Here is a 27060-nt window from a genome sequence, read left to right on the forward strand (position 1 = left end):
GGTGAATTGGCCATGCTAAATTGCCCGTAGTGTTAGGTGAAGTGGTAAATGTAGGGGAATGAGTTTGGGTGGGTTGCGCTTCGATGGGTCAGTGTGGACCTGTTGGGCTGAAGGGCCTGTTTTCACATTGTAAGTAATCTAATCTAATATTTATGTGAACGTGAAACTGTTGTTCAATTTTGATAGCAACGTAGAAGTGTAAAAATTGAACTTTCTATCTTGTTAATATATTTTTAGGTGAACATGGTTTTCATCCTTAAATTGCAATTGAGGAAAGAAAAAAATGTTGATAATGTGTTGTCTCACCCTGATCGAGATTAACTACAAGTGACTGTGCCAAAGGCCAGAGAGATCTCTAATTCAAATCCCAAACATTTATGGCAGTTGTTCTCCTCCATATTAGCAATATGTGCATTTTGATTAGTTGCAGCTTCCCTGACCAAACCTGAATATAATGCCTCCTGGTGTTAAGTAGCCTATCAATACCCTATGTTGAATCCTGTGTAAGGTAAAGTTGCATAGTCCCAGAGAACTAGAAGGCTGCTCTCTCATTAGAGACACATTAGTAGTAATTTAATCAGAGGATCACTATGCTTCAGGTAAGAGGTGATTTGAAAAGATCGGAACTTTATGGTGACCTCAGTTGGAATGGGATTTGAACCCATGCTGTTGGTATCACTGCGTCATGAACCAGCTGCCCAGCCAACTGGGCTAACCAGTGTTTGGGTTGGGTTAGATCAGTTGATTTGCAATGCAGAGTGGTATTGCAAAATGACAATTTAACACCGTATTGAAGCTTTTGAGGGGAAAGGTTGAATATAATTTCTAGAATATCTGCAAAATAAGCTTAAGTCTAATGACACCAAAAAAGACAAGCATTATGATCCCACCTGATTGCAAAGCTGGACAATTCACGTTTTGAAGCCTGACTTGATTGATTGTATATTTAATTTTTACATTAGTTAAGATAGCAGGAATCTCTGAAACATTCACACAAGGCTGAAAATAGAACAAAACCATATATTCAGAAAACAGAAGGATCTTGACACAGACATCAGAACAAAGTTTCAACCTGTTTCCCAATGCTGCCCATAACAGGGACTCTCCTGGAAAGAAATTACACCTATTTCAGGAGCAAATTATTGCAGACGCTGGAATCTGTGCTGAAAACAAAATAAAGCTCCTGTTTCAACTTCTTAAAATAAGTTTACTTGGCTGACTTTCCACAGTTTCTTTAATTTGAACTATGGGCATATTTTACAATTCCTTGAGTCAGCTGGAGGAACTTTCAGAATTTTGACGGCCTAAACCTACTTAGTTTTAACAATTTGAAGACGTGTGGCTTTGAAGCTCCATAGAATAGAAATCACTTCTGCTGAAGTGATTGGTTCACTTAACTGTTCTGATTCCCCTGCTAGGAGAAACTGTTCAACCTTCTGAAATGAGATCTGCTGAAGTAAACCTTTGAACCTTCTCTGAAGTCAAAGCTAAACTAAGGGCCTGGAATGGCCTGCCTGCAAGAGTGGTAGACTCACTGAGGTTAAGAGCATTTAAGTGGGCACTGGACATAACATATGGATAGTAATGGAACAGTGTAGGTGAGATAGACATTAGATTAATTTCACAGGTTGGTGCAACATTGAGGACTAAAGGGCTTGTACTGCGCTGTAACATTCTACGTTCTAATTGCTTTAATGTACTTACTCTCCCTGTCATAAGCCCTACAATATTAAAGAAGAAACCTTATCACAATGAATACTGCCGGCAGTCACTGCACTGCAATGCGTGCTTTCTTGGAGTTCATGCTTTTAGGAGATTGTTCCAGATTGCTTTCTGACCTGTATATGTTTAAAAAAAAATGATCTCACACCTGATCACATCCATCCGCCTCTATTTTGAAATGCAAATCCTAAAGTATTATACTCCTGAATATCACACATGTCAGTCATTTGCAGGCTCAGCAAACTGGAGAATGTGAATCTGTTGGTCATAAGAGAGTTTAAAAATTACGTACCAGCTTTTATTTGCCGAACTCCGTTTCTAGCCTTCATTTGCTACATCATTGCAGTGTTTTTGCAATCTGTTTTGTCTAAATTGGAAAATCCAGATTCGCAATAGAATTGCTATTAGCTCTCAAAGTTGCAGTGACTCATCTGTCGAGTTTGCCCCCATTCATTCCAATTGTTCTTGCATACTGTTTTGTGGAACTATATTTATACATATATTGGTTATGTAAATTAGAAGCAATTTTATTGATTTACTCGAGGCATTTATATTTGATAGTATTGCTTTACAATTTGGTTTTTTCCCTACATTAACTTATGCAATTAATTTTTTATTTTTAATTTTTAGTTTGCCACTGTATATAAGGCAAAAGACAAGAACACAGACAACATTGTTGCAATAAAGAAGGTAAGCACAGTTTTCAGATTTTTTTATAGTGATTTGGTACGACAAAACCTCTGTATTGCTGAAAAAAGGGAAAGCATATTGTCAAGGTTTGTTGTCTTGCACTAATTCGTAAAGGGATAATTAGCAAGAAATCCAATTTAAGGGGAAAACCAATACTTATACTGAATCAGAGGAGAGTGCTTTTTTGACACGTGGCCTCTGGTAGAGGCATAGCAATGGAGCATACAAAAGTTAACAAGATTGGCAAATAACTACCAGGCTTTGTCAACACTTTAAAGCAGGCATGTTGAATCTGATTTCCCAGGGCAATGCCTTTAACAATGAGCTAATGAATAGATATCACCTATTTTGAGTTAGAACAGGTGCAGTGTTTGTCAATGTTCCTTCTGTCTGTAAAGATCAGGAGCCTGCATTGGGAAGCTGAGTAGAAAATGAAATTTTAATGCATGCATGTGTGTAGTGATTCACTTTTTTATAGCAAGAATGCAGAGCGACAACATGAAAACAAAGTGAACAATTCGAAAGAGGGTTCAGTGGTATTATGCAAAATGCCCTACCATCAGCAGCCTGGGGTTTCCCATTGTCCAGAAGCTGAATTGCACCAGCTATGTAAGGACTGTGGCTACACGAACAAGTCAGAAATGAGGAATTCTGAGTTAAGAAATCCACTTCCTGTCTGCACAAAACTGGTCCACCATCGAGAAGGCATAAATTGATTGACCATTTTCCCCTTGCCTAGACGGATACAGCTCCAACAACACCTGAGAAGCTTGACACCAACGAGGACAAAACTGCCCACTTCAAGTCAGAGATGAAGAAAATGAGAACGGAACCTTCAGTCCAACTCGTCCACGCCGACCAGATATCCCAACCTAATCTGGTCCCACTTGCCAGCACCCGGCCTATTCCCTCCAAACCCTTCCTATTCATATACCCAATCAGATGCCTTTTAAATGTTGCAAATGTTGCAATTGTACTAGCCTCCTCCACATCCCCTGGCAGCTCATTCGTGAAAAAGTTGCCCCTTAGGTCTCTTTTATATCTTTCCTATCTCTTACCCTATACCTGTGCCCTGTAGCCAACTTATTCATCACCTTAAAGATGCTCTCCCCCCTCACCAATTCAGCAGTAATACGCATCATTTAAAGATGCACTGCAATAATTCATCAAAGATGTTTTGACAACATCTTATCAAGTCTGCAAATCTACCTTATAGAGGGGTAAGGGCAGCAGATGTATAGTAATTCCATTACCTACAATTACCCTTCCAAACCACAGGCCATTCTGACTTGGGGCTATAGCACCAATTCTTTGCTGTTAGTGGGCAAAATGCTGTAAATCAGTTCATAATGGTAATGAAGGTAGATCTATATCACATGGACTGTAGCCATTCATGATTATGGTTCACTATCACCCCTCTCTAAATTCACTGGAGTAACAAATGTTGGTCTAGCCAGCAACACATGTTCTCTGAATGAATGAAAATAAGAGCACAGGGACATAAATTGTTGAAGATGGCAGGACAAGTCGTGAAAGCAGTAAATAAAGCATGATGGTGGGGAGATCCAAGATGGCGGCGATCTAGGAAGATTGCGTTGCAGAGCTCCACACCACATTGCAAGTGGTGTGAAGTCCTAACTCACCGTACCCGGACCATTGCAATACCCTGGGACTCTGGAAAGGCCCTGGAGTCCCAGGAAACTGTCAGAAAGCAACTTACCTCAGTTTTTGCTGTCCAGGGCTGCAGAAGAAGGGAAGAGAGACATCCGAGGACGGGCCTGCAGCCCAGCCTCCAGGATCCACGGACTCTATTTCCTATTAGGTCCTGGTAAAGGAGTTTGTGAAATCTCGCGAGATGTTGGGGAAGCAGGTAGAGGGGAGGCTGGTCCTGATCTCTATCATGCTGCAGAAGCATGAGCAGCAGCTGGGAGACCTGGAGAAGAAGAAAAATAAGGTAGAATACGGGATCACAGTGGTGGAAGCTGATACCAATATCTCCAAGGATAGGATCCAGGCCCTGGAGATGCATATCTATAAGTTGCCTGACCAGGTTGATCTCGAACAGGGGTGGGAGAAAAAAATAAACGGATCGTCGGTTTGCTGGGGGGGGTAAGGAAGTTGAGCGACCGGTGGAATTTATTAAGGACTGGTTGGCAAAATTCCTTAACTTGGAGGCTGGAATGAGAAGCTTGAAGATTGCGGGGGTGGGGGGTGTTCACTAGGTCACGGCACGGAGGTGAGGTCTGGACCAACGTCCTCATCTTGTCTTAGTGTGGTTTCATCACCATAGAGATAAGGAAAGAATCATGGAAGCTTCCAGAATCCAGGGGAAGGGTCCGAAGGCCCTAGTTTAAGAGGGCTCGAAGATCATGTTCTTCCAGGACTTTTCAGTGGCGGTGAACTGGAAAGGAAAATCTTATGACAGCATGAAGAAAAGACTGAGGAAACTTGGTATCCAGTACTCTCCGAAGTATCCGCTGGTGCTTCGGATGACCTTAGATGGATCTGTACATCTCTTTGACATGTCGGAGAAGGGAAGAGATTTTGTGGGCAAGTTAACTTAATTTGAACAATTTAGTGTGTACAAATAGAAGTGTTGTTTGGGAATGTCTCTACTTTCTAAAAAAGAGAGATCCAGTCGAGTCTGTCTTTTTGAGTTTGTAATTGGTAACCATCTGGTCTGAACTATGCTCGGGAGTGGTTGGGATGTGTACTTTCAATTTCTAAGTTAAGCTTTACCAAAGGATGGGTGGGGTAACTTAACCTTTTTTCCAAAATTTCTTTGTTCATGGTGTATTTTCTTTCTTTTCTGCTTGTGTTTATGGTGCGGCTCTTGCTAGGAGAAGGGAAAATGGTTGGAATGGCTAGATGCCTACTTACAGGCAGTTTATGCCCAGTTCAGGTATTTAAATGCCCTGGCAGCAGGATGGGAAGTTGAGTTTTGGGATATGTACATTCTCCCCTTTGGGAAGGGGGTGAGTTTCCCTATTCAATGCCATTGATGTTTTACATGTTAGTTTTCTGGTTTTTGTTGCATAAAATCTTTGATAGCTTAGTAGGTTTGTCCACTGTAATGGTTTTAGTTTATCTAGTATTTTTATGTTCGATGGATCTTGTGTCACTAAGGCTCAGTGATTTGTAATTCGAGATCCTCCTCTCTGGAATCTAAATGTTACTGTTTAGATTATGGCTAATCTAAGGTTATGGCTAATGACTTGATTAAATGGTGTACCTGGAACATCAAGAGTAATCGCTCACCAATTAAGAGGAAAAAGGTACTTTCTACTCTTAGAAAGGAAAAGGTGGATATTGCTTTATTAAACTTGGATGATCGGGAGCATTTGAAAATACAGCAGAATGGCTTTGATCGGGTTTACTTTTCATCTTTTAATACCTGAAGTAGGGGAATGGCTATATTGGTTAGGAGGAATCTCCCATTTAAGTTAATAGAGTGTGTTGAAAACCCACACGGGAGGTTTGTAATCCTCCAAAGCTTGATAAACTGGGAAGAATATGGTGTTTTAAATGTTTACTGCCCTCCGGCCCATCCCCTCACATTTCTGGTGAATGCGTTCTCTAAATTGATTGGTCTCGAGTTCCGGCATCTCATTTTAGGGGGAGATTTTAACTGTCTCATGAATCCCACAGTAGACAGTTGCCCAAAGGCCCCTCCATACCCTCTGTACAAACTAAACAATTAGTCGTTCTGTGTGTGGAGTTAGGGTTGGTGGACATTTGGAGGCTTCTCCCCCCTACAGGCTGGGATTTTACGGTTTTTTTTCCAATCCACACAGATGTCGCACCAGGATTGATTGATTTTTTTTTTCTGATCCCTGTAACAACACTGGACTTGGTGGCACCTTGTACGATCGGTGATATTACCATCTCTGATCACGCTCCAGTGTACCTGTTGGTTAAGATTAAGGACACTATAGTGGGCCCGAGGCACTGGTGAATGGATCCCTTATCCTTAAGGATAATAAGTTTGTGGAGTACTTGTCAAAGGAATTTTGGGCATTCCTAGACATTAATTCAGGCTCGCTTAGTAGCTAGTTCGTCCTTTGGGAAACTGCCAAAACCTATGCCAGTTATCTCCTACTCTGCCTGGAGGAAATGGCAGAAGGGCAAGCAGCAATATCTCCTCAAAGCACGGTTGAAGGCAGCCGAGAAGGCTTGCTTTGACAGGCCCTCGTTGGCCAAGCTATATCGGTTGGACAAATTAACTTAATCTGAACAATTTAGTATGTACAAATAGAAGTGTTGTTTGTGTATGTCTCTACCTTTTTTAAAAAAAAGAGGAAATCCAGTAGGGTCTTTCTTTTTGTGTTTTTAATCGGTAACAATCTGGTCTAAACTATGCTCAGGAATGGTTCTGCTGTCTGCATTGAATTCTGTGCTCTCACAGACAGCAAAGAAGTAGCTTACTTTTCGCAGAACAAAGATTATATGAGCATGGTGACAAACTGGGCAAGTATGTAGCGTATCTCGCCAGGAAAAGGAGCACCCCTCAAGCCATTACGTTGTTTAGGAAAGTCTGGGAACCTAACGTGATTCCAAAAAGATTAATGCGACATTCCAGAGATTTTACTCTGAATTATACCAATCTGAGAGTTGTAAGGAGGGGCAGGCCAAGATGCAGTCCTTTTTCAAGGATCTGGAGCTCCCAAGTGTGATCTCCAAACAAGTCTTTTCTCAATGCACCTTTATTGGACCAAAATGTGCATGACGCTGTGAAACAGCTTCAGAGTGGAAAGGCGCCTGGTCCTGACTGACTTCCCAGCAAATTCAATAAGGGATTTATAAACATATTGTCAGGCCCGATGCTAAACATGTTCAATGGCTCGTACAGTATGATCGTCTTCTCCCCATCTCAGAGAGGCCAATATTTCGCTTATTCTTAAAAAAGGGAAGGTCCTGGAGGACTGCGCTTTTTACAGGCCCACTTCATTCTTAAATGTTGACTATAAAATCCTCTCCAAGACTCTTGTGGTAAGGCTGGAAACTGTTACCTTTTGTTAAAGAGAACTAGACAGGCTTCATAAAGGGCTGCAGATCCTCCAATAATGCTAGGAGGCTGCTTATTGTAATTTAAGCGTGCCAACAACAGTCAATACAGGGATTGGTGACTTCTCCAGAGGCAAAGAAGACACTTGACTGAGTTGAGTGGCTGTACCTTTTTTTATACTCTAGGGCAGTTTGGTTTGGACGAAGCTTTTATTAGATGGGTAAAGGTTCTCTCCGGCGACCCTCTCGCTGCGGTCACCAATTGGGTATGATCAAGCAATTTTAGCATATTTACTGACAGTTGACAGGGCTGTCCCCTTTCACCACTGCTTTTTACATTGGTGATTGAACCATTGGCGGAGGCCATTAGTAGGGATCCCAATATATCGGCTCCAGAAATTGAGTCAAAATTACATAAGATTTCATTGTGTGCAGATGATTTCCTTTTATTTTTTGTCAATCCAGCAGTTTCAGTGCCTCGCCTGATGCAATGCATCAGCTCGTTTGGCACCTTTTTGAGGTACAAGATTAATATTGCAAAATCAAAGTCTATACCTCTGGGTGGTCTTAGGAAGGTACTTGGTCTTGAGGGCGAATCTCACTTCCCATTTAAGTGGTCGCTGGTGGTTTTATGTATTTGGGCATATTCATCACTCCAGTTCTTGATCGATTGTTTGAAGCTAATTTTTTTTGAAATTATTCGACAAAATCAAACAAGACCTTCAAAGATAGGAGGCGCTTCTGGTCTCATGGTTAGGTCCCATAGCTCTTATTAAGACGAATATTCTCCCCCATTTGTTGTACCCTATACAGATGCTCCGCAGATTTTCGAAAAGCAAACGTTCAGGAAACTGAACGGCTGGTTCACCTTTTTTATTTGGCATCATAAGCGGCCCCTTACTAAATTAGCTAAACTGCAATTGCCTCACAGACTTGGGGGGAGTGGATCTCCTGGACATTAAAAACTATCAACTAAGCTCGCTTTTATCTTACATGAGTGTTTGGGCTTGTGGGGATCTTTTTTTTTCAATTTAGATATTGAAGCTTCTCCGGCAAAGTGCCCCCTTGATAGTTTGCTATTTTTGGACAAAATGAGGACAGTTAAGGAATAATGCCATAACTCAATAGTTATCAATCCTGTTAAAGCATGGAGGGCAATTCAGTGGAGGGAAGGCAATATTGCTAAAACATCTTTTCTTCCACCTATAGTAGGTATGATGGGGTTTCAACCAGGAATGATGGATTCAGGATTCAAACATTGGGCAGCTAGGGGTGTGTCTTCCATGGGTAGTTTATTTGAGGGAGACACAATGATGTCTTTTGATCAGTTAGTGTGGAAATATGAGCTATCTAGCAGGGACTTCTTTCATTTCTTCAAGTTCAGGATTTTAATCAAAAAAAGGCTACACTTTTGACTAATCCCTACAAATCCAACATAGAGAGGAGGGTGCTCAGTGCTAAGAGTACACTTTCTGTCAGCACTTTATATCATCAATTGGAGGACGGCCCCTCAGATGCGTTCGATAGACTTTGCAGGGTGTGGGAAAGAGAGCTTGGCGTTGAGGTCTCGTCAGAGGCGTGGGAAGATATTTGGGAAAACGCAAGAAAGATATCAATTTGCACTAGGAGCCATGCTTTACAGGTGAAGATTCCCTACAGGGTTCACTTGGCTCTGGATCATTTGTCAAAATTTAAACCAGGGCTATCTTCAACATGCCCCAAGTGTAGGGTTGGTATGTGCACTCTTACCCATTGTCTCTGATACTGTGGTAGGTTTCAAACGTACTGAAGTGCTGTGGCAGGTACAATGGCAAGGTGTTTGGGCGTAAGAGTGGAGAAGGACCTGCTTCTTGGCCTGCCTAGAGTATTCCCTGTAGATGTGCATAAGAGAAAGCTTTTCAACATCCTCACTTTCTGCGCAAGAAATAATATCTTGTTAGTTTGGGTGTCTGAAAATCTCCCGAGCCTGTCAGATTGGCATAAGATTGTTATGGAGCAAATCCCCTTGGATTTTCTTACAAGTATGGTACACCACAAAACTGAGAATTCTATAAGACATTGCGGCCCTTTTTGGAATACCCGGAGACAGAGATTTGTCTGCTACACTAATAAGGGCTTTTATATAGCTGTAACTATTGTGCTTTACAAGTCTAATATCTAGAGGGGGACCTGCAAACATATTCATATGTGAAAAGTAATGCTCTCGATATTTGAGAGTTAGTGTTTTGTTTTACTGAGCTCTATTATTGTTATTTATTCGTTTGTTTATTATTTATTTAAGTAGTTAGTTGGGTTTTTTTAGAATTATTTTTATATATGTTTATACATTTGTACATGGGTTTTTAAACTTTAAATCTTTCTTTATATTGTTTTGAATTGTATTTTGTATTTGTAATATTAAAAATCTGTTTTTCAATAAAAATACATTTTTTAAAAAAAAAGCATTATGGACTTTATCTGTGGATATATAGAATTCAAAAGCAAGAAAGTTAACTTGAACGTGTATAAAACATTGAGTTGGCCTCAAGTAGAGTATTACCCAAAGAATCCAATTCTAGTCACCAAATTTCAGAAGTGACGTGAATATATTCGAGAGAGTGCAGAAAAGATTGACCAGAGTAGTAGATGAGGAACTCCAATTATATAGAAACATTAGAGACATTAGGGCAGTCTTATAGAGTCATAGTCATATAGCATGGAAACAGACACTTCAGTCCAAACAGCCCACGCTAAACATAATCCCAAACTAAACTAGTCCTACCTGCCTGCTCCTGACCCATATCCCTCCAAACCTTTCCTATTCATGTACTTGTCCAAGTTTCTTTTAAGACACCTACCATTAACCCTATCTATCCCACTCATGATTTTATAAACCTCTCTAAGACCAAAAGACATAGGAGCAGAAATTAGGCCATTCAATCCTGGCTGTGAAGCGTATGCCTGAAACGTTGATATAAATTCCTGAAGAAGGGCTTATGCCCGAAACGTCAATTCTCCTGCTCCTTGGGTGCTGCCTGACCTGCTGCGCTTTTCCAGCAACACATTTTTCAGCTGTGAAGTTTATCAACCCCATTCTCCTGCTTTCTCCCTGTAACCTTTGATTCCCTTGATACTCAAATCTATCTATCTCGGTCTTAAATATCCTCAATGACCTGACCTTCTGTGGCAATGAATTCCATAGGTTCATAATTCTCTGGCTGAGGAAGATTTTCTTTATCTCCATTCTAAAAAGTCTTCCCTTTACTCTAAGGTTATGCCGTTGGGTCATAATCCCTCCGACTAATCTTCTGTGTCCAGGCCATTCGGTATTCTGTATGTTTCAATTAGATTCCCCCCTCATCCTTCTAAACTCAGAGTATAAACCCAGAGTCTTCAAATGTTCCGCATTTGTTTTAATTCCTGGGACCTCCTCTGAACTCACTTCAGGGCTACTGCATCCTTCCTGAGATATGGGGCCCATAACTGCATATAATACTTCAGAAGTGATCTGACCAGAGCCTTGTAGAGTCTTAAGTAAATCCCTGTTTTTATATTCAAGTCCCCTCAAAATGAATGCCATCATTGCATTTGCCTTCCTAACTATTCACTCAACCTGCAAGTTTACTTTGAGAGAATCCTGGAGTAGTACTCCCAAGTCTCTTCCCACTTCAGACTTATGAATTTTCTCCCCATTGAGAAAATAGTCCATACCTTTATTTTTCCTACAAAAGTGACCTCACACTTTCCCATATTGTACTCCATCTGCCACTTCTTTGCCCATTCTCCTAACTTGTCCAAATCCTTCTGCAGTCTCCCCACCATCTCAATGCTACCTGTCCTCTACCTATCTTTGTATCATCTGCAAACTTAGCCAGAATGCCCTCAGTTCCTGCATCTAGATCGTTAATGTATAAAGTGAAAAGTTGTGGACACAATACTGAGCCTTGCAGAACACCATGTCACCAGCTAATATCCTGAGAAGGACCCTTTAATCCATGCTGTCTACTTTCTGCCAGACAGCCAAGCTTCTATCCATTCTAGCACCTTATCTCTGACACCACGGTCCCTTATCTTACTCCATAGCCTCTTGTGTAGCACCTTGTCAAAGGCCTTCTTGTAGTCCAGGTCGATAACATCCATTGGCTCGTTACTTACTCAAAGAATTCCAGCAGATTTATCAGGCATGATAAAACCATGCTGACCATCCTTCCCAATGGATTTCAGGATCTTACATACAAGCGAGTTTAGGATAATCGGTCTGTAATTTTCCGTCTTTTGCCTTACTCCTTTTTAAACAGGAATGTCATGTTAGCAATTTTCCAATGCTCTGGGATCCTCTCTGATTCCTGCGATTTCCTGAAAGATCACCGCTAATGCCTCTGCTATCTCTTCAGCTATCTCCCATAGTCAGTCTGGTCCAGATGATTTATCCACCTTCAGGTCATTCAGTTTTTCTAGCACCTTTTCCTTGGTGATGGCCCCCATACTCAGCTCTGCCCCCTCACACTCTTGAATATTTGGGCTATTACTCGTCTCTTTCACTGTGAGGGTGACACGAAGTAATTATTCAGTTCCTCAGCCATTTCCTTGGTTCCCATTACTATTTCTCCAGCATTATTTTCCAGTTGTCCATTGTCAACTTTTGCCCTTTATCTGAAGAAATTCTTACAATCTTCCTTTGTATTACAGGCGAGCATACTGTCATATTTCATTTTCTCCCTCTTATTTTTGTTGCCCTCTTGTCTTTGTAAGCTTCCCAATCCTCTGGTTTCCTACTGCCCTTGGCCAAATTATATGTTTTTATGCTCTCCCTGGTCAGCCATGGTTGCCTCATCCTCCCTGTACCATGCTTCCTTTTCCTTGGGATAAATCTCTGCTGTGTTTCCTGAGTTACTACCAGAATCTCCTGCGATTGCAGTTCCACTATCTTTCCTGCTCGGCTCTTCTCCCAGTCAGTTCTATCCAGCTTCTCTCTCATGCCTCTGCAGTTGCCTTTATTCAGCTGTAATACCGTTACCTCTGATTCTATCTTCTCCCTCTCAAATTGCAGAGTAAATTCAATCATGTTATGATGACTGCCTCCTAAGGGTTCCTTCTCCTTAAGCTTTTTTATCAAGTCTGCCTCCTTGCACAACATTAAATCCGGTATGGCCTGTTCCTTAGTGGGCTCCACCACAAGCTGCTCCAAAAAGCCACCTTATAGACATTCCAAATTAATTTTCTTGCAATCCACCACCAACCTGATTTTCTCCTTCCAACTGCATGTTGAAATCCCCCATGATCACTGTAACTTTGCCTTTCCTACACATCTTTTCTATCTCCTGATGTGTCTTGTGCCCAAGCTCCTGACTACTATTTGGAGGCCTGTACCTAACTCCAGCTATGGTTTTTTTACCTTTGCAATTCCATGAGGGATCTAGATGTAACAGGGAGAATCTATTCCAACTGGTAGAAGGATTGAGAACCAGGCAGCTGGTATGTCTGAGAGGGGCAAACAAGGAAAGGACCCCATGGCAAGGAATCATAGACAAAGTTAGATTAATTGGAGTTGAAACATTGGTTCTTGCTCTAGCACAGAGAAAAGAGCTAGTTTGTTGAATGCCTGGTAAGTGGTTAAAGTCTTAAATGTAATTTCATATGCAAATTGGTAAAGTTTATAAAATATATAAAACTCAACATAAATAGTGAAAAATATATTAAACAATTAAAACTCATTAAAGATCAAGAGTTGACCGATAGGGTGGTAATTGGCTGGGTTGGTTTTGTCCTTCCTTTTATATACAGGGCCTACTTTAGCAATTTTCCACATTGTTGGGTAGATGGTAGTGTTGTACTGGAAGAGTTTGACTAGGGGAGCAGCAAGTTCTGAAGCACAAGTCTTCAGTACTGTTGCCGGAGTCTTTGTGTGGAGGGAATGAAGACTGGTATCTGTATTACTGGAGACCACTGGAGGAGGCAAAGGTAAACTGTCCACTTGGACAGCTGAAGATTGCTGCGAAGGCTGCAGCCTTGACTTTTACACTGATGTATTGGGCTCTTCCTTCGTTGAGGGTGGGGATATTTGTGGAGCCGCCACCTCCAGTGAGTTGTTGAATTGTCGTCCTCCATTCACTACTGGATGTGGCAGACTACAGAGCTTAGATCTGTTCTGTTGATTGTGGAATCATTTAGCTATCTATCACTTGCTCTTTATGCTGTTTGGCATGCAAGTAGTCCTAGTTGGTAGCTTCACCAGGTTGACGTCTCATCCTCAGATGTGCCTGGTGCTGTTTCTGACATTTCCTCCTGCACTCTCCATTGAACCAGTGTTGATCCCCTGGTTTGATGGTAATGGCTGAATGAGGATGCCAGGCCATGAGTTTGCAAATTTTGCTCGAGTATAATGCTGCTGTTGATGACCTACAGCGCCTCTCATATGTCCAGTCTTGAGTTGCTAGATCGTTTCTAAGTCTGACCGATTTAGCATAGCGATAGTGACACAAAACATCATGGAGGGTTATTCTCCGTGTGAATGCAGGACTTTGTCTCCACAAGGACTCTGCAGTGGTCACTCATGCCGGTAATGCATCTGCAGCTGGTAGATTGGTAAGGATTAGGTCAAGTATATATTTCCCTCTTCTTGGTTCCCTCATTGCCTGCTGCAGACCCAGTCTAGCAGCTACGTCCTTGAGGACCTGACCAGCCCGATCAGTAGCGCTGATGCCAAACCACTCTCTTGGTTGTTGAAATCCCCCACTCAGTACATTTTGTGCCCCTGCCATCCTTAGTGCTTCCTCCAAGTGTTACTCAACATAGTGGAGTACTGATTCATCAGCTGAGGGAGGGTGGTATAAGGAATCAGCAATAGTCTTCCTTGCCCATGTTTAACCTGAAGCCTTGAGACTTCATGGGGTCTTGAGTCAATTTTGAGGGCAACTCCCTCCTGACTGTTGGGCTGTCTCTTCTGCTGGGTCTACCTTGCCAGTGGGACCGGACATATCCAAGGATGGTGATGGTGATGGTGATGGTGATGTCTATGTCTGGGATATTCTCTCTAAGGTATGCTTCCACAAATGTAGCTGTCAGGCTGTTGCTTGACTAGCCGTGAGATAGCTCTCCCAATTTTGGCACTAGCCCCCAGATGATGATAAAGAGAATTTTGTAGAGTTACAGGGCTGTCTTTGCAGTTGTCTGTTCTAGTGCCCAGGTCAATGCCAGGTGATCCATCCAGTTTTATTTCTTTGAGACTTTGGAGCGATTGATACAACTGAATGGCAAATGAATTCCTAAAGTTCTGGAAGTTCCTGCTGTAATCCTCTACCTTTTAATCTTTCTTCCAACAAAAATTGAACCCTGATTGAAGATATTGTTGAAAAATTGTTTACTGAGAGGGTCTATTAACAAAAAAAAGTTTTAAATTGAGTTTTGAAGGGGAGGAGAGCCTTTCCCTGAGTTTCAGGGATGGAGTCAGAAAATCTGCACTTGCTAGAGAAGTTCCTAGTTTCTGAATGTTTTTGGTACAGATTCCAGCACCTGCAATAATTTGCTCCTATACTGTGTCAATGTGACCTTGTAGATCCACTGTGGAAAGTACACAAAGTTTCTGTGAACCTGTTTGGGAGCTGGTATGTAGTTTGCCTACCCCTTTCTTTTCGAAAGTTAGTGTAGTATTCACTAGCAACCTTTTTTTAAAAAAAAATGGAAAACCACAATTGCAATCCTTAAAGCAGAAAATTCACAGAGGATTAGTTGCATATTGAAAGTATCATAAATTTGTCAGCAACATTGTAATGTTACAACAAAGTACTTCTCTGCTTAAAATCACATCATTTTCTACTTCTGTATTTGCTTCCAGATTAAAGTTGGTCACAGATCTGAAGCTAAAGATGGTAAGTAGTGAAATATTCTATTTGGTTAAGACTTCTGGGTCCTTTTACAGTGGGTAGAGGCTTTCTCGAAATAATTAGACATTTCAGGAGGGAAGGCAACAGTAACCTGGTCAATCTTTAAGATATTTAGGCTGTTAAACGTGGAAACAAAAAACATAGGAGCAGTCGTAGTCCATTCAGCCTTCAAGCTTGTTCTGCCATTCAGTATGATTATGGCTGATCATTGAGCTGAATATCCTAATTCTACCCTCTGCTCTCCCCATAGCCCTTGATCATTTTAGTCAAAAGCTATTTCTACCTCCTTCTTGGAAATACAATGTTTTGGCCGCAGCCATTTTTGTACTAGTGAGTACCACAGGCTCACCACTGTCAGAGCGAAGAAATGTCTCCTCCTCTCAGTTTAAAGATAAGGGATGAACCTTTTAGAATGATGACCCTGGTTCTGAATTGCCACCACCACCACCATTAGGAATATCCTTCCTGCATCTAACCTGTCTAATTTTGTTAGAAATGTTAGATTTCTGTGAGAGAGCCCTCATTCTTCTAAACTCCAGTCAATACAGTCCTAATTGACTCAATCTCTTCTCATATTCTTATTCTCCTCTTCCTATATCCCCCTAAAAATCATTAAACACATAATAAACCAAAACAATTGTTACCGGGGGATGAGGAATCAAATGTTTTTTATTGGTAGTTGGGAGCAAGTTACAACTATAGTAAGCGATGCCTTGTCACATTTGCCAGTAATAAACTACTCTGTATTCTATATTCAAATAATTGAGCTAATTTCAAATTTTTATGGCTCACATTTATCAAAGTGTAAGTTAAAGATATGTTTTGCAAGTGGTACTTGATAAGTACAGCTATAGACAGTATTAGCAAAGTAAAGTTGTTATATACTTTGAGAAAACAGGTCAAAAATCATGGGGGCTCTCAATAGTACTGTAGTTTCCTAAACCTAACTTTCAAGTCAACAAACTACCCATTGTTTGCTATTCTTATTAATGGGAATCGATGTACATTTGAAGGAATTTGAGCCAGTTACAGAAATTTAATTTATTATCATGATTCATGATTCTTTTTCCTAACTCGTAATGATCTGTTGTTCTAGGTATTAATAGAACAGCCCTCCGAGAAATCAAGTTGTTGCAGGAACTCAGTCACCCAAATATCATAGGAGTAAGTAGGAAAGAGTAATTTCAAAATTATTTGTATCAGTAAGTTTTTAAACTTGAGTAGGGAAAACTAGGAAATGAAGAGAAATGAACTGATCACTACAAACTAGTCTGAACTGTTAATGGTTAAATTTACAACCAAAGAAAGGAAAGTGTTCAAAATAATTAGAGTATAGTGCAAAGTCATTACATGCTTGTATAAGGTAAAGGCACCAGTTAGGTAATTCACCAACCATATTTGTCAAATGAATAGGGTTGGAGGTTTTGTGAAATAGGGAGAGGCTGAACAGGCTGGGGCTGTTTTCCCTGGAGCGTCGGAGGCTGAGGGGTGACCTTATAGAGGTTTACGACGTTGTGAGGGGCATGGATAGGATAAATAAACTAAAGTCTCTTCCCTGGAGTTGGTCAGTCCAGAACTAGGGGGCATAGGTTTAGGGTGAGAGGGGAAAGATGTAGAAGAGAGCTAAGGGGCAACTTTTTCACGCAGAGGGTGGTACATGTATGGCATGTGCTGCCAGAGGAAGTGGTGGAGGCTGGTACAATTGCAACATTTTAAAAGGCATTTGGATGGGTATATGAATAGGAAGGGGTCGGAGAGATATGGCCCAGGAGCTGGCAGGTGGGACTAGATTGGGTTGGGATATCTGGTCGGCATGGATGGGTTGGACAGAAGAATTTGTTTCCATGCTGTACATCTCTATGACTCTATGATTTTATTAAGCTAAAAGATAATGTTTACACAAATACAAGAGAAAGTGTGAACCCAACAGAATGGAAGAGCTACAAAAGCAATAAAACAAAAAGTAATGAGTTTGGGAAAAGGGATTATGAAAACTATCTAAGAACATATCAAACTATGGCAGTTTTAAATTATTATTTACATTGAGAAGGAACGTTAAAAGTAAATTGAGCCAATTTAGGTTAGATACATGTAAGGCTATAATGGTAACGGGGAAGTAGCAGGTTTGTTAGAAAAGTGCTTTGTGCCTTTTTTCAGGGTGGAGGATGACAAAATATTAGTGACGTAAGAGGACCTAAGGATATATTTATAAGTAACCTTTGGACATAGGTTGGTAATTGTTTGGGAACTAGGAAAGACAGTATGTATCAGGATAAAATTCTTTCAATTAACTTGATGTGATTGATGTTCCTGAAAGGATCTGATTTGGTTTCTCAACTTGTGTGTTGTTTATATAGATGAGTAAAGAATAGTTTATCCAGTTTTCAGATCACACCAAGGTATAAGGTACACTAAGTTCCTTTAATCAAATGGAAAGTTATGGCAAGTGAGACAAAATATATGAGCAAAATTATGGCAGCTGGAGTTCAAAATGGAGATTTTTCAGCTCATTAACTTGAATCTTAGAAAGGGAAATTGGCACATAGAGCTGAGGCAGGTGAATGGAAATGAGGAATACTGTTCACTGGCTAGTTTTTTTTCTGATCTCATATTATACCCAAGTGTGGAATAACTGAAGAATAAAATAGATATGGAAAATTATGCCATGACACAGAATTTTCATGTTAAGACACTTTTATGGAATTGACTGTCAGATGTTTCATTATTTAGAGAGTTTACTTATATTGCCCGAAAGTGGACTTTGGAATCACTTTTAACTAGTAGAATTTCATTTACTGAATCTTCAGCTAAGTAATACATAAATATGCAGAAATTCTATATCTATTCCTGTTAATACAGGGAGACTACACTTTAAAACCAAACGCTTCAAACACATTGCTGTGTTAGAGCAAGTACCATCAGTCAAAAGAATTGAATTTGACAGGAGCAGTAGAATTTTTCAAAAACTCTGATTTCTATGATTAAATAGGTTAAAAATGTAAGTGTTTCTACTTAACAATTTATATTATCCAGTAATGCTGAATTTAGTAAATTCTGGAGCCACATAGATTTAAACTTATAGTGAGCGATAATAATATCTTGATTTCCTTTTCAGAGTTTAACGCTCAAATGAAAAATGGAATGCTGAATTTTGTAATTTTTTTTGTAGCTCCTTGATGCATTTGGCCATAAATCCAACATCAGTCTTGTTTTTGATTTTATGGAGACCGATTTAGAGGTAATATTTGGCATAACTGTCACTTTCTGGATTGTATTCCTTAAATGCTGAAGGAAATCAGTTGCTATTATGATTATCATTATAAAAGTTCATTTTTAACTGCTCTTTCAACAAATGTAGGTAATAATAAAAGATACCAGCCTCGTGCTGACTCCTGCTAACATAAAAGCATATATGTTAATGACGCTCCAGGGTCTAGAATACCTTCATTTACACTGGATTCTACATAGGGTAAGTTTTATTACTATGTGAATATTTTACCTGTATATCATGACACAATGTATTTCACTCACTTAAAATTCTTCTAAATTCTTCTAAGTTCTAAATTTTGAGAGAGAGATTAGTATAACATTACAATATTGTGTGTACTTTATTGTAACATTAGTCCTGTTGTTTGCAGTATTGTTGTATGCTGTCTTTGGGGAACCCTCCATCCATCAATTTCCCTTTTAAAAACAAAAGGCAATGAAAATAACCTCACCAATCAAGCAGGTTCAGAAGGGAAGAGGGAGCAAGTTCAGAGAGCACTCTGCAAATATTGGCAAATTCATCACTGTGGAGCAGACTTGAATGCTTTCTGTCTTGTGCAAGAGAATGCAAAGTTGACAACGTTCAAATTCCAGCACATTTCCTTTATGTTTGCAGATGATACAAAACATAATAGAAAATATTGAGGAGGATAGTAGAATTCAAAGGAGCATTGATTGATAAAGTTGACAGGCTGATGCAATTTAATGTAAATACGAGTTGAAACTGTGCATTTTGAAAAAAAAATGAGATGAAATATAATCTAAATGATATTCAGTTATGAGGGGATTCAAGGATAGAGGGATATGGGGATGCAAGTTCACAAATCCTTGATATAGCAGGTCAGGGTGGTAAGACAAGTAAAAAAGCTTGAGAGATACTTGGCTTTGTAAATAGTGAAAAATAAAGCCACATGCTCAACCTTTACAAATTAATGGTTAGCCATTCAACTGAAGTATTATATACAAGTCTGGGCACTGTACTTCAGGAAGAATATTAAAACATTGGAGAGACCTTCGAGGTGTTTGGCAAAATAGTAACAGTCATGAGGGACTTCAACTTTCTGGAGAGATTGGGAAACATGAGATTGTTTTCTATGGAGCAGAGAAGAAGATGTAATATTGTGTATGCAAAATTGGGGTGTCTTGGTAAAAAGGTGGGGAAAAGAACTGTTTCTCACAAGCTGATATTAAAATATTATTGATTTAAGCTAATTGGCGCAAGAACAAAGGGGTGGTGAGGAGAAACTATTTCAAACCTGAAAGGGTGATTCAATCAGATACCTAAGAACTTTTGGAAAGGTAATTAGGCTCTGCGTTTTAAGATAATTTAGGATTAAGGGGAAAGGCATACAGTTGGTTCTGAAACAACGTGATAGTTCCATTCTCGTATGATGTCGCATTATAAGAAAATTGTGCATTAGTCGCATCATCTAATCTAATGAGGTCAGAATCACATTGTATCCAGGACAAGTAAGCAAAGTTCACGTTCTGTAGATAATAGTCTAAATTCTTCAATTGCATTAAAGCAAATTCTTGTTGAAGAAATACCTGTTACAGCAGAATTGACTAATGTGGTTTGGGATTGAATTTGATCATTTTTTCAAAGAGCTGACACTGAAACAATAGGTCACATAACCTTCCTGTAAGTTGTAAAATTCTAGAATTTCTTATATAGTTAGAACATTCTGTATTTCAAATATCCATATCTGCATATCCTCCTCCTTCTCCAAGTAAACAATTCATGAGCTTTATTACAATCTGTACAAAATTTCGTTTCTGCTTTAACAATACTGTTCTACATTAGCAATTAGTTTTGAAATAATTAGGTTGTTTTTGACATTGCTGACTTCTATAATTTTTTGCATATGGGTAGTAGTTATGATACATTCATTTAAATACATTTTTCAGGATATGAAGCCCAACAACTTATTAGTGGATGAGAATGGAATTCTCAAACTTGCTGATTTTGGTTTAGCCAAGTCATTTGGAAGTCCCAACAGAGTGTATACTCATCAGGTAGTAACAAGGTAACGTGCACAAGAGAATGTTTGAAAACCACCTGACTGTGTAGATTAAAATGAAGCAAGCTGCATATTTTCTGAAGTTTGACTCAGTGCTAGAACATGCATCAAGTCCACTGATATTTTGTATCAAAATTTTATCCAGCTTGATAGGCATTGTTTCCAAGTTAGTCACCTGATTTCCTCCTGTACTGTATAGTGATGTAGCACAATCAAGATGAGAAGAAATTTCCTCCTTTGCTTGGTGATATTCAAATAATATTATAGTACTGGAAATAACACCAAGTTAGTGAGTATGTGAAATATGAAATGTACATTTATTTTTGATATTCTGTCTATTCCAGAAAAAATGCCATACTTCGTATTGTTCTGTTTTTGAAAATTGTGGCTTAATGTAACTTAATTAGTATAAATGGTGTGACACTCATTTAATACTTTTTAAAAATGGATTTTAAACTTTTGAAGCAACATTTTCCTAAATAATACTGCTGAGGGTGCTGCTTTCTGATGTGCTTGTCTGGATTCAGTTTGAGTTTTTAAAATTTGTGTTCTTGAATTATGATACAAAACTAACTAGCCATGACAAATGCTTACAACTAGATGCATTGCTTTTTGATTTTATAATAAACCTATTTTGCAGGGAGGGCGGGTGGATATTGGAAGAGTTCTAGATATTTTTTCTGTTCTCCATTAAATTTTGCTCTCTGGTGATTCTACTTTTCAATTTATTAAAGTATGTTTTTATTAAAATTTATTGTTTTATTTCAGGTGGTACAGATCACCAGAGTTGTTATTTGGAGCCAGAATGTATGGAGTTGGAGTAGACATGTGGGCAGTTGGTTGTATATTAGCTGAGCTACTACTTAGGGTAAGTGCTAATGAATCAGCTAAATTGGGTAAATAAATACTTTGAAACGTTACATTTTAAGATGAAAGTTGCTTTCCCCCAACATGTCTTCCAAGGATGACTTTATCCTTCCTCACTGTATTATGTTGGTAGAGAGTATGACACTGAAAGTATAAGAACATCAGCAGGAGTAGGGCTAAACTACATTACTCCTTAAGCCTTCTCCAATATTTAATACAATCATAGCTGATTTTCTGCCTCAACTCCACTTTTCTGCCTGCTCCTAACAGATCAAACAATCTTACTCCCAGCCATGAATATATTTAACAATGATGGAGGATGGAGAATCCGAAAATTCACAAATCTCTGAGTGAAGAAATTATGGGTTCATGTCTGTAGAGGACTGAATTCTACGAGGTAAAAACAATGACTGCAGATGCTGGAAACCAGATTCTGGATTAGTGGTGCTGGAAGAGCACAGCAGTTCAGGCAGCATCCAAGCTACTTCCAGCGCCACTAATCCAGGACTGAATTCTAGGCTAACTAGAAAGAGCATTGGACAAATCAAATCTTTGGGAAGTCTCCCATGCTGCCACCATTTTATCCTATTCCCTTATTTCATTTCTTTTTTTAAAATTTTTTTTGTTTGAGAACACTTTGAATTACTGTAAACAACTGGACTTTGTCCTTGGGAAGCTACTTATCGAATGACTGTACTTAAATGCTTTGGCTGCCACTTATTACTATTTTGCATATAAATATCAATAAATTGAAAATTGTATTTTACCAAGCACAGAAACTGAAAATATTAACTTTATTTTCTACCACACATTTACTGTACAAAAATGATTAACAATAATCAATCACAAGAAAAAACATCAATGTCATTTAGGTTTGGAGCATTTTAAGCCAAGTCAGTTAACATTTATCAGGTAGCTATCATAATAAGAATTTAGCTGAAAGCATACTGTGTATTTGAACAACAACAATTTTTGACTGGCTGTTCTGTGATTTTCAAGGTAATTATACTTTGTTATTGACCAGCTTTTAGCATTGTAATCTTTCGATTGAAAATGGGTTCAACTCAAGTGAATCACTAGAGAATTAAAGTCTTTACTTGACCAAAGTGGAGCCATGTTCATAATTTCATGCAGTAGGGTGCAAACACTTAAGAAATGTTATGGTGGTGTTGCTGGCACCAGCAAGCATATCCAGGTTGCAATTGTTATGGACTAAGCCAGATCACTCTAAATGTTTTTAAGCAGGCAGCTCAGACCATAACTTTGCAATTTGTTTAAGTAAGTGTACAGTGAAAATTACCTTGACTAAGTTAGCATGGTTGACTACTAGATTTTAAAATAGACAAAAATTTATTCACAAAAAAAGACAATGAAACACAAAGAACAGAATAAAAAACCCCTACAGAACTCAACCTATCCAATGAGACTTAATTATGCTGTTCCAAATATCCCAAGAAGCAAACTCACTTTAAAAAAGAGTATAAATGGAATACATGCTTACAGGTTGAAGTTGAAGGGCAGAAAAGAGAGCGCGAGTTTCCACACAGCTCCTTGTTGAACTTCCAACCAGTTCAAGACTGAATTAAAACTGCTTAGCTCAGCTGGAGCTGACCACTCTCCTTTCATTATACAGGTCACTTCTAAAGCATGACCGCTTTGGCCTGAGTCTCATCTGTTTACATATAAACAAAAGCCCTCTCAAAATCCTTTTCATCTCTGTATTAAACCAGACTGTATTAAACCCAACCTGGTTTATGCTCTTCTGAAATAAAATCAAGACATAGTCTCCTTGAGCCAAAGAACAGATTTTAGGGAAAAAAGGGCTAGCTTTGTGACACAATTACAATGGCAGACTGGTTAGGAATAACCAAACCCTTACTGCACACCTGTCATAGGAGTGTTGAGGTCAGGCATACTGATCAAATGATATAGAACAGTGTACCCCAGCTTCTCCATGAAAAATCTATACCATTCAGAGGGAGCCAACTTAAACATGATTATTTGAGCAGCTGAGACAGTGCAGTTGGATGAAAACTGTTGAATTTCCTTTGAATTCCAATGCTTTTCTCTATCCTGTTATTTTAAAGGGTACTGACCACAGTTCAGCAATATTCTTCTATGTTTCAAAAATAAGGCCTTAAAAAGAAAAAAAGTATTTTGTTGCCTTAAATGCCTCGTTTTAATTTTTCTACAGACACCATTTTTACCTGGGGACTCTGACCTAGATCAGCTGACTAAAATATTTGAAGCTTTGGGCACTCCAACAGAAGAACAGTGGCCAGTAAGTTATTTTGAATTTGAACATGGACATTTAATTTGAAGAGTGTGAATAAAACCTCTTTGTAGTAAATGGGGTCATAAGCCTGAGTTGTGTTAAGCAGCGGGCAAGCAAATACTTAAGAGTGGTGTATTTGCTTTGTACTCATATTCTGCTTTAAAAACTTTACTCTCCTTTAGAAAATTACTGTCTATTACTTGTGCAATGCTAGTGTCTGCCAGTTGGTTACATCTCTAGGCGGGCACAATCTCCAGAAATAAAGAAAGGATAACAGGTTGACATGCCTCTACAAACCTTTGAATGGACAACTGAATATTTCTCAGTAGTACATCAAGCCAAAAAGTAACTCTACTCCAAAACAGCACCAATTGTATGCATACAACAAACCTTCTTTTCTAACTCTCTTACTTATTTAGATCAATCAAGGATTGGAACTCTCTCCCAAAACCTTTTCCATGCCCTCTAACAACTCCCATTTTCTTATTATTTGTGGGATATGACCATGACTGGTGTATTGCCTATCGCTAGTTGCTGTTGAGAAAGTGGTAGTGAGCAGCTGTTCAACAGTTTGTTTAACTTAACATGAAGAGCCCTTCTTCTCAACCTCTCCCTTCCCATGGGGCGTGGTGTCCCTCAGCTTAAACCACCAACAGTCTGTGTAAAAATAAATAAGTCCGCTGGGTCGGATGGTATATATCCTAGAATTCTCTGGGAAGCCAGGGAGGAGATTGCCAAGCCTTTGGCTTTGATCTTATGTCATCATTGTCTAAAGGAATAGTGCCAGAAGACTGGAGGATAGAAAATGTTGTTCTCTTGTTCAAGAAGGAAGTGAGGACTGCAGATGCTGGAGATCAGAGCTGAAAATGTGTTGCTGGAAAAGCGCAGCAGGTCAGGCAGCATCCAAGGAACAGGAGAATCGACGTTTCGGGCATCAGCCTGAAGAAGGGCTGATGCCCGAAACATCGATTCTCCTTCTCCTTGGATGCTGCCTGACCTGCTGCGCTTTTCCAGCAACACATTTTCAGCTCTTATTCAAGAAGGGGGAGTAAAGACAACCCTGGAAATTATAGACCTGTGAGCCTTACTTCGGTTGTGGGTAAAGTATTAGAAAGGGTTGTAAGGGGGATCCAAGATGGTGGCGACCCAGCAAGTCTGAGTCTACAGTGCTCTTCCCAAGACTTGGGCAAAGTGGGTCACCCACCCTCACCACACTCACCAAATCATTTAAAATAGTTTTTACTTAACGTAATTAGTTGTTTAATATTGAATTTATACAATTTAATCCCCAGTAAAAATGACTAAAGGGAAGGGAGCCCGCAGCTCTCAGCAAGCAGGAACCGCCCCCCCCGCCTCACCGATTCTCGAGGTCGTCGAAAAAATATTCGTTTGCTGGGCCTTCCCGAACGGGCAGAGAAAGGCCAGCTTACAGTGTTCCTTGAACAATAGCTCCCACAACTTTTATATCTGGAGGCTGGATCAGGCCAGGTAGGGGTGGAATGGGCCTACTGGGTTGCAAAACGCGTGCCCGGCTCAAACCAGCGCCCCTGCCCGGTCCTGTTCCGGCTGCAGAGCTACAAGGAGAGACAGATACTCTTCGAAGCCTCCAGAAATCTTGGAAAAGATCTATAAAGGATCCAAGATCATGTTATTCCAGGACTTTTCCCCAGCTCTGGTCCGAAAGAGGAAGGCGTTTGATGAGGCGAAGAAGTGTTTGAGGGACTTAAATATTCAGTACTTCTTACACTACCCAGCGATGCTACACTTTAACCGTGAAGGGTCCGTGTATAACTTCGGATTGCCGGAAAAGGCCAAGGAATTTTGGGACTCTTAATCCTTTTTTTTTTACCTTACTGTTTAATATTATCTTGGGGAGTGGGGAGAGGGATTTATTTATTTGTTCTCTACTTTACGATTTTCTCCCCTTTTTTTTTTAATAATTCTATATACATATATATATAGGTATCTAGTTAATGTTGGTGGGGGGAGGTGGTTACCTTATTTTATTTTACCTCTGTCTCTAGGAGCGGGGTTGTTTTCCCTTGTTATTTTGTATTATTATATTTAATTATTACTTGTTGAGGTTGTAATTTTATAGTTATACATGGTATTAACATTACCAAATATATCCAGGTGTGGATGGGGGGTGGGGGTAGGGTGCTAACTGTTAATTCTAGCTTTGTAATATATTTGAATTTTCTTCATCCTATTGAGGAGCGCCTGGGTTAAGGGTGGGGCACTGGTTGGGAGAGGATACGACGGACTTTTGGAAAGGAAGTGATACCCCTGGGAACAAGGGGGAAAACCTCCATTTAAATAAGTTTTATATTTTTTAAATTTAGAAATAGTTTTTTTATTATACTGTTGTTGTGGTTCTATTCGCCGAGCTGGGAATTTGTGTTGCAGATGTTTCGTCCTCTGTCTAGGTGACATCCTCAGTGCTTGGGAGCCTCCTGTGAAGCGCTTCTGTGATCTTTTCTCTGGCATTTATAGTGATTTGTATCTGCCGCTTCCGGTTGTCAGTTCCAGCTGTCCGCTGCAGTGGCTGGTATATTGGGTCCAGGTCGATGTGCTTGTTGACTTAATCAGTGGATGGGTGCCATGCCACTAGGAATTCCCTTGCTGTTCTCTGTTTGGCTTGTCCTATAATAGTAGTGTTGTCCCAGTCAAACTCATGTTGCTTGTCATCTGCGTGTGTGGCTACTAAGAGTAGCTGGTCATGTCGTTTTGTGGCTATTTGGTGTTCATGGATGCAGATCGTTAGCTGTCTTCCTGTTTGTCCTATGTAGGGTTTTGTGCAGTCCTTGCATGGGATTTTGTATACTACTTTGGTGTTGCTCATGCTTGGTGTCGGGTCCTTTGTCCTGGTGAGTTGTTGTCTGAGCATGGCTGTTGGTTTGTGTGCTGTTATGAGTCCTAGTGGTCGTAGTAGTCTGGCTGTCAGTTCAGAAATGTTCTTGATGTATGGTAAAGTGGCTAGTCCTTTGGGTTGTGGCATGTCCTCATTCCGTTGTCTTTCCCTTAGGCATGTATTGATGAAATTTTATCCTAAATCAGATAAAAGAAGAATCTGGACGATATATTCTGATAAAAGCCCTTATAAATGGAGAGGAATATGGGATTTTAAATTTGTATTGTCCCCGGGCACATCCTTTTAAATTTATAAAGGAAGCCTTCTCAAAATTGATGGCTCTCGGTGCTCATCATACAATTATAGGGGGAGACTTTAATTGTATTATGGATCCAGAAATAGATAGGATTCCCAAGAGTACTGCGGGAGTATCTCCAGATCTAGATGATTGGTGGATTTAAACAAAGAATTAGGATTAGCAGATGTATGGAGATGCCTTCA

The 27060-nt window shown here is 39.7% G+C and overlaps 1 protein-coding gene across 2 annotated transcripts in view; it reads left to right on the forward strand.

Moving 5' to 3' along the window:
• The window catches only part of cdk7 (cyclin-dependent kinase 7), a 58531-nt gene that overhangs the window by 14726 nt on the left and 16745 nt on the right, over positions 1 to 27060 (forward strand). For both annotated transcript variants that reach the window (XM_072596031.1, XM_072596040.1), the window contains exons 2-9: positions 2353 to 2412; positions 15230 to 15263; positions 16375 to 16442; positions 18448 to 18516; positions 18637 to 18747; positions 20454 to 20572; positions 21335 to 21434; positions 23628 to 23714. In XM_072596031.1, coding sequence (XP_072452132.1) covers positions 2353 to 2412; positions 15230 to 15263; positions 16375 to 16442; positions 18448 to 18516; positions 18637 to 18747; positions 20454 to 20572; positions 21335 to 21434; positions 23628 to 23714 — 648 coding nt within the window. The remainder of the gene's footprint in view (positions 1 to 2352; positions 2413 to 15229; positions 15264 to 16374; positions 16443 to 18447; positions 18517 to 18636; positions 18748 to 20453; positions 20573 to 21334; positions 21435 to 23627; positions 23715 to 27060) is intronic.

Source organism: Chiloscyllium punctatum, chromosome 2, assembly GCF_047496795.1.
Source record: "Chiloscyllium punctatum isolate Juve2018m chromosome 2, sChiPun1.3, whole genome shotgun sequence".
Lineage (NCBI taxonomy): Eukaryota > Metazoa > Chordata > Chondrichthyes > Orectolobiformes > Hemiscylliidae > Chiloscyllium > Chiloscyllium punctatum.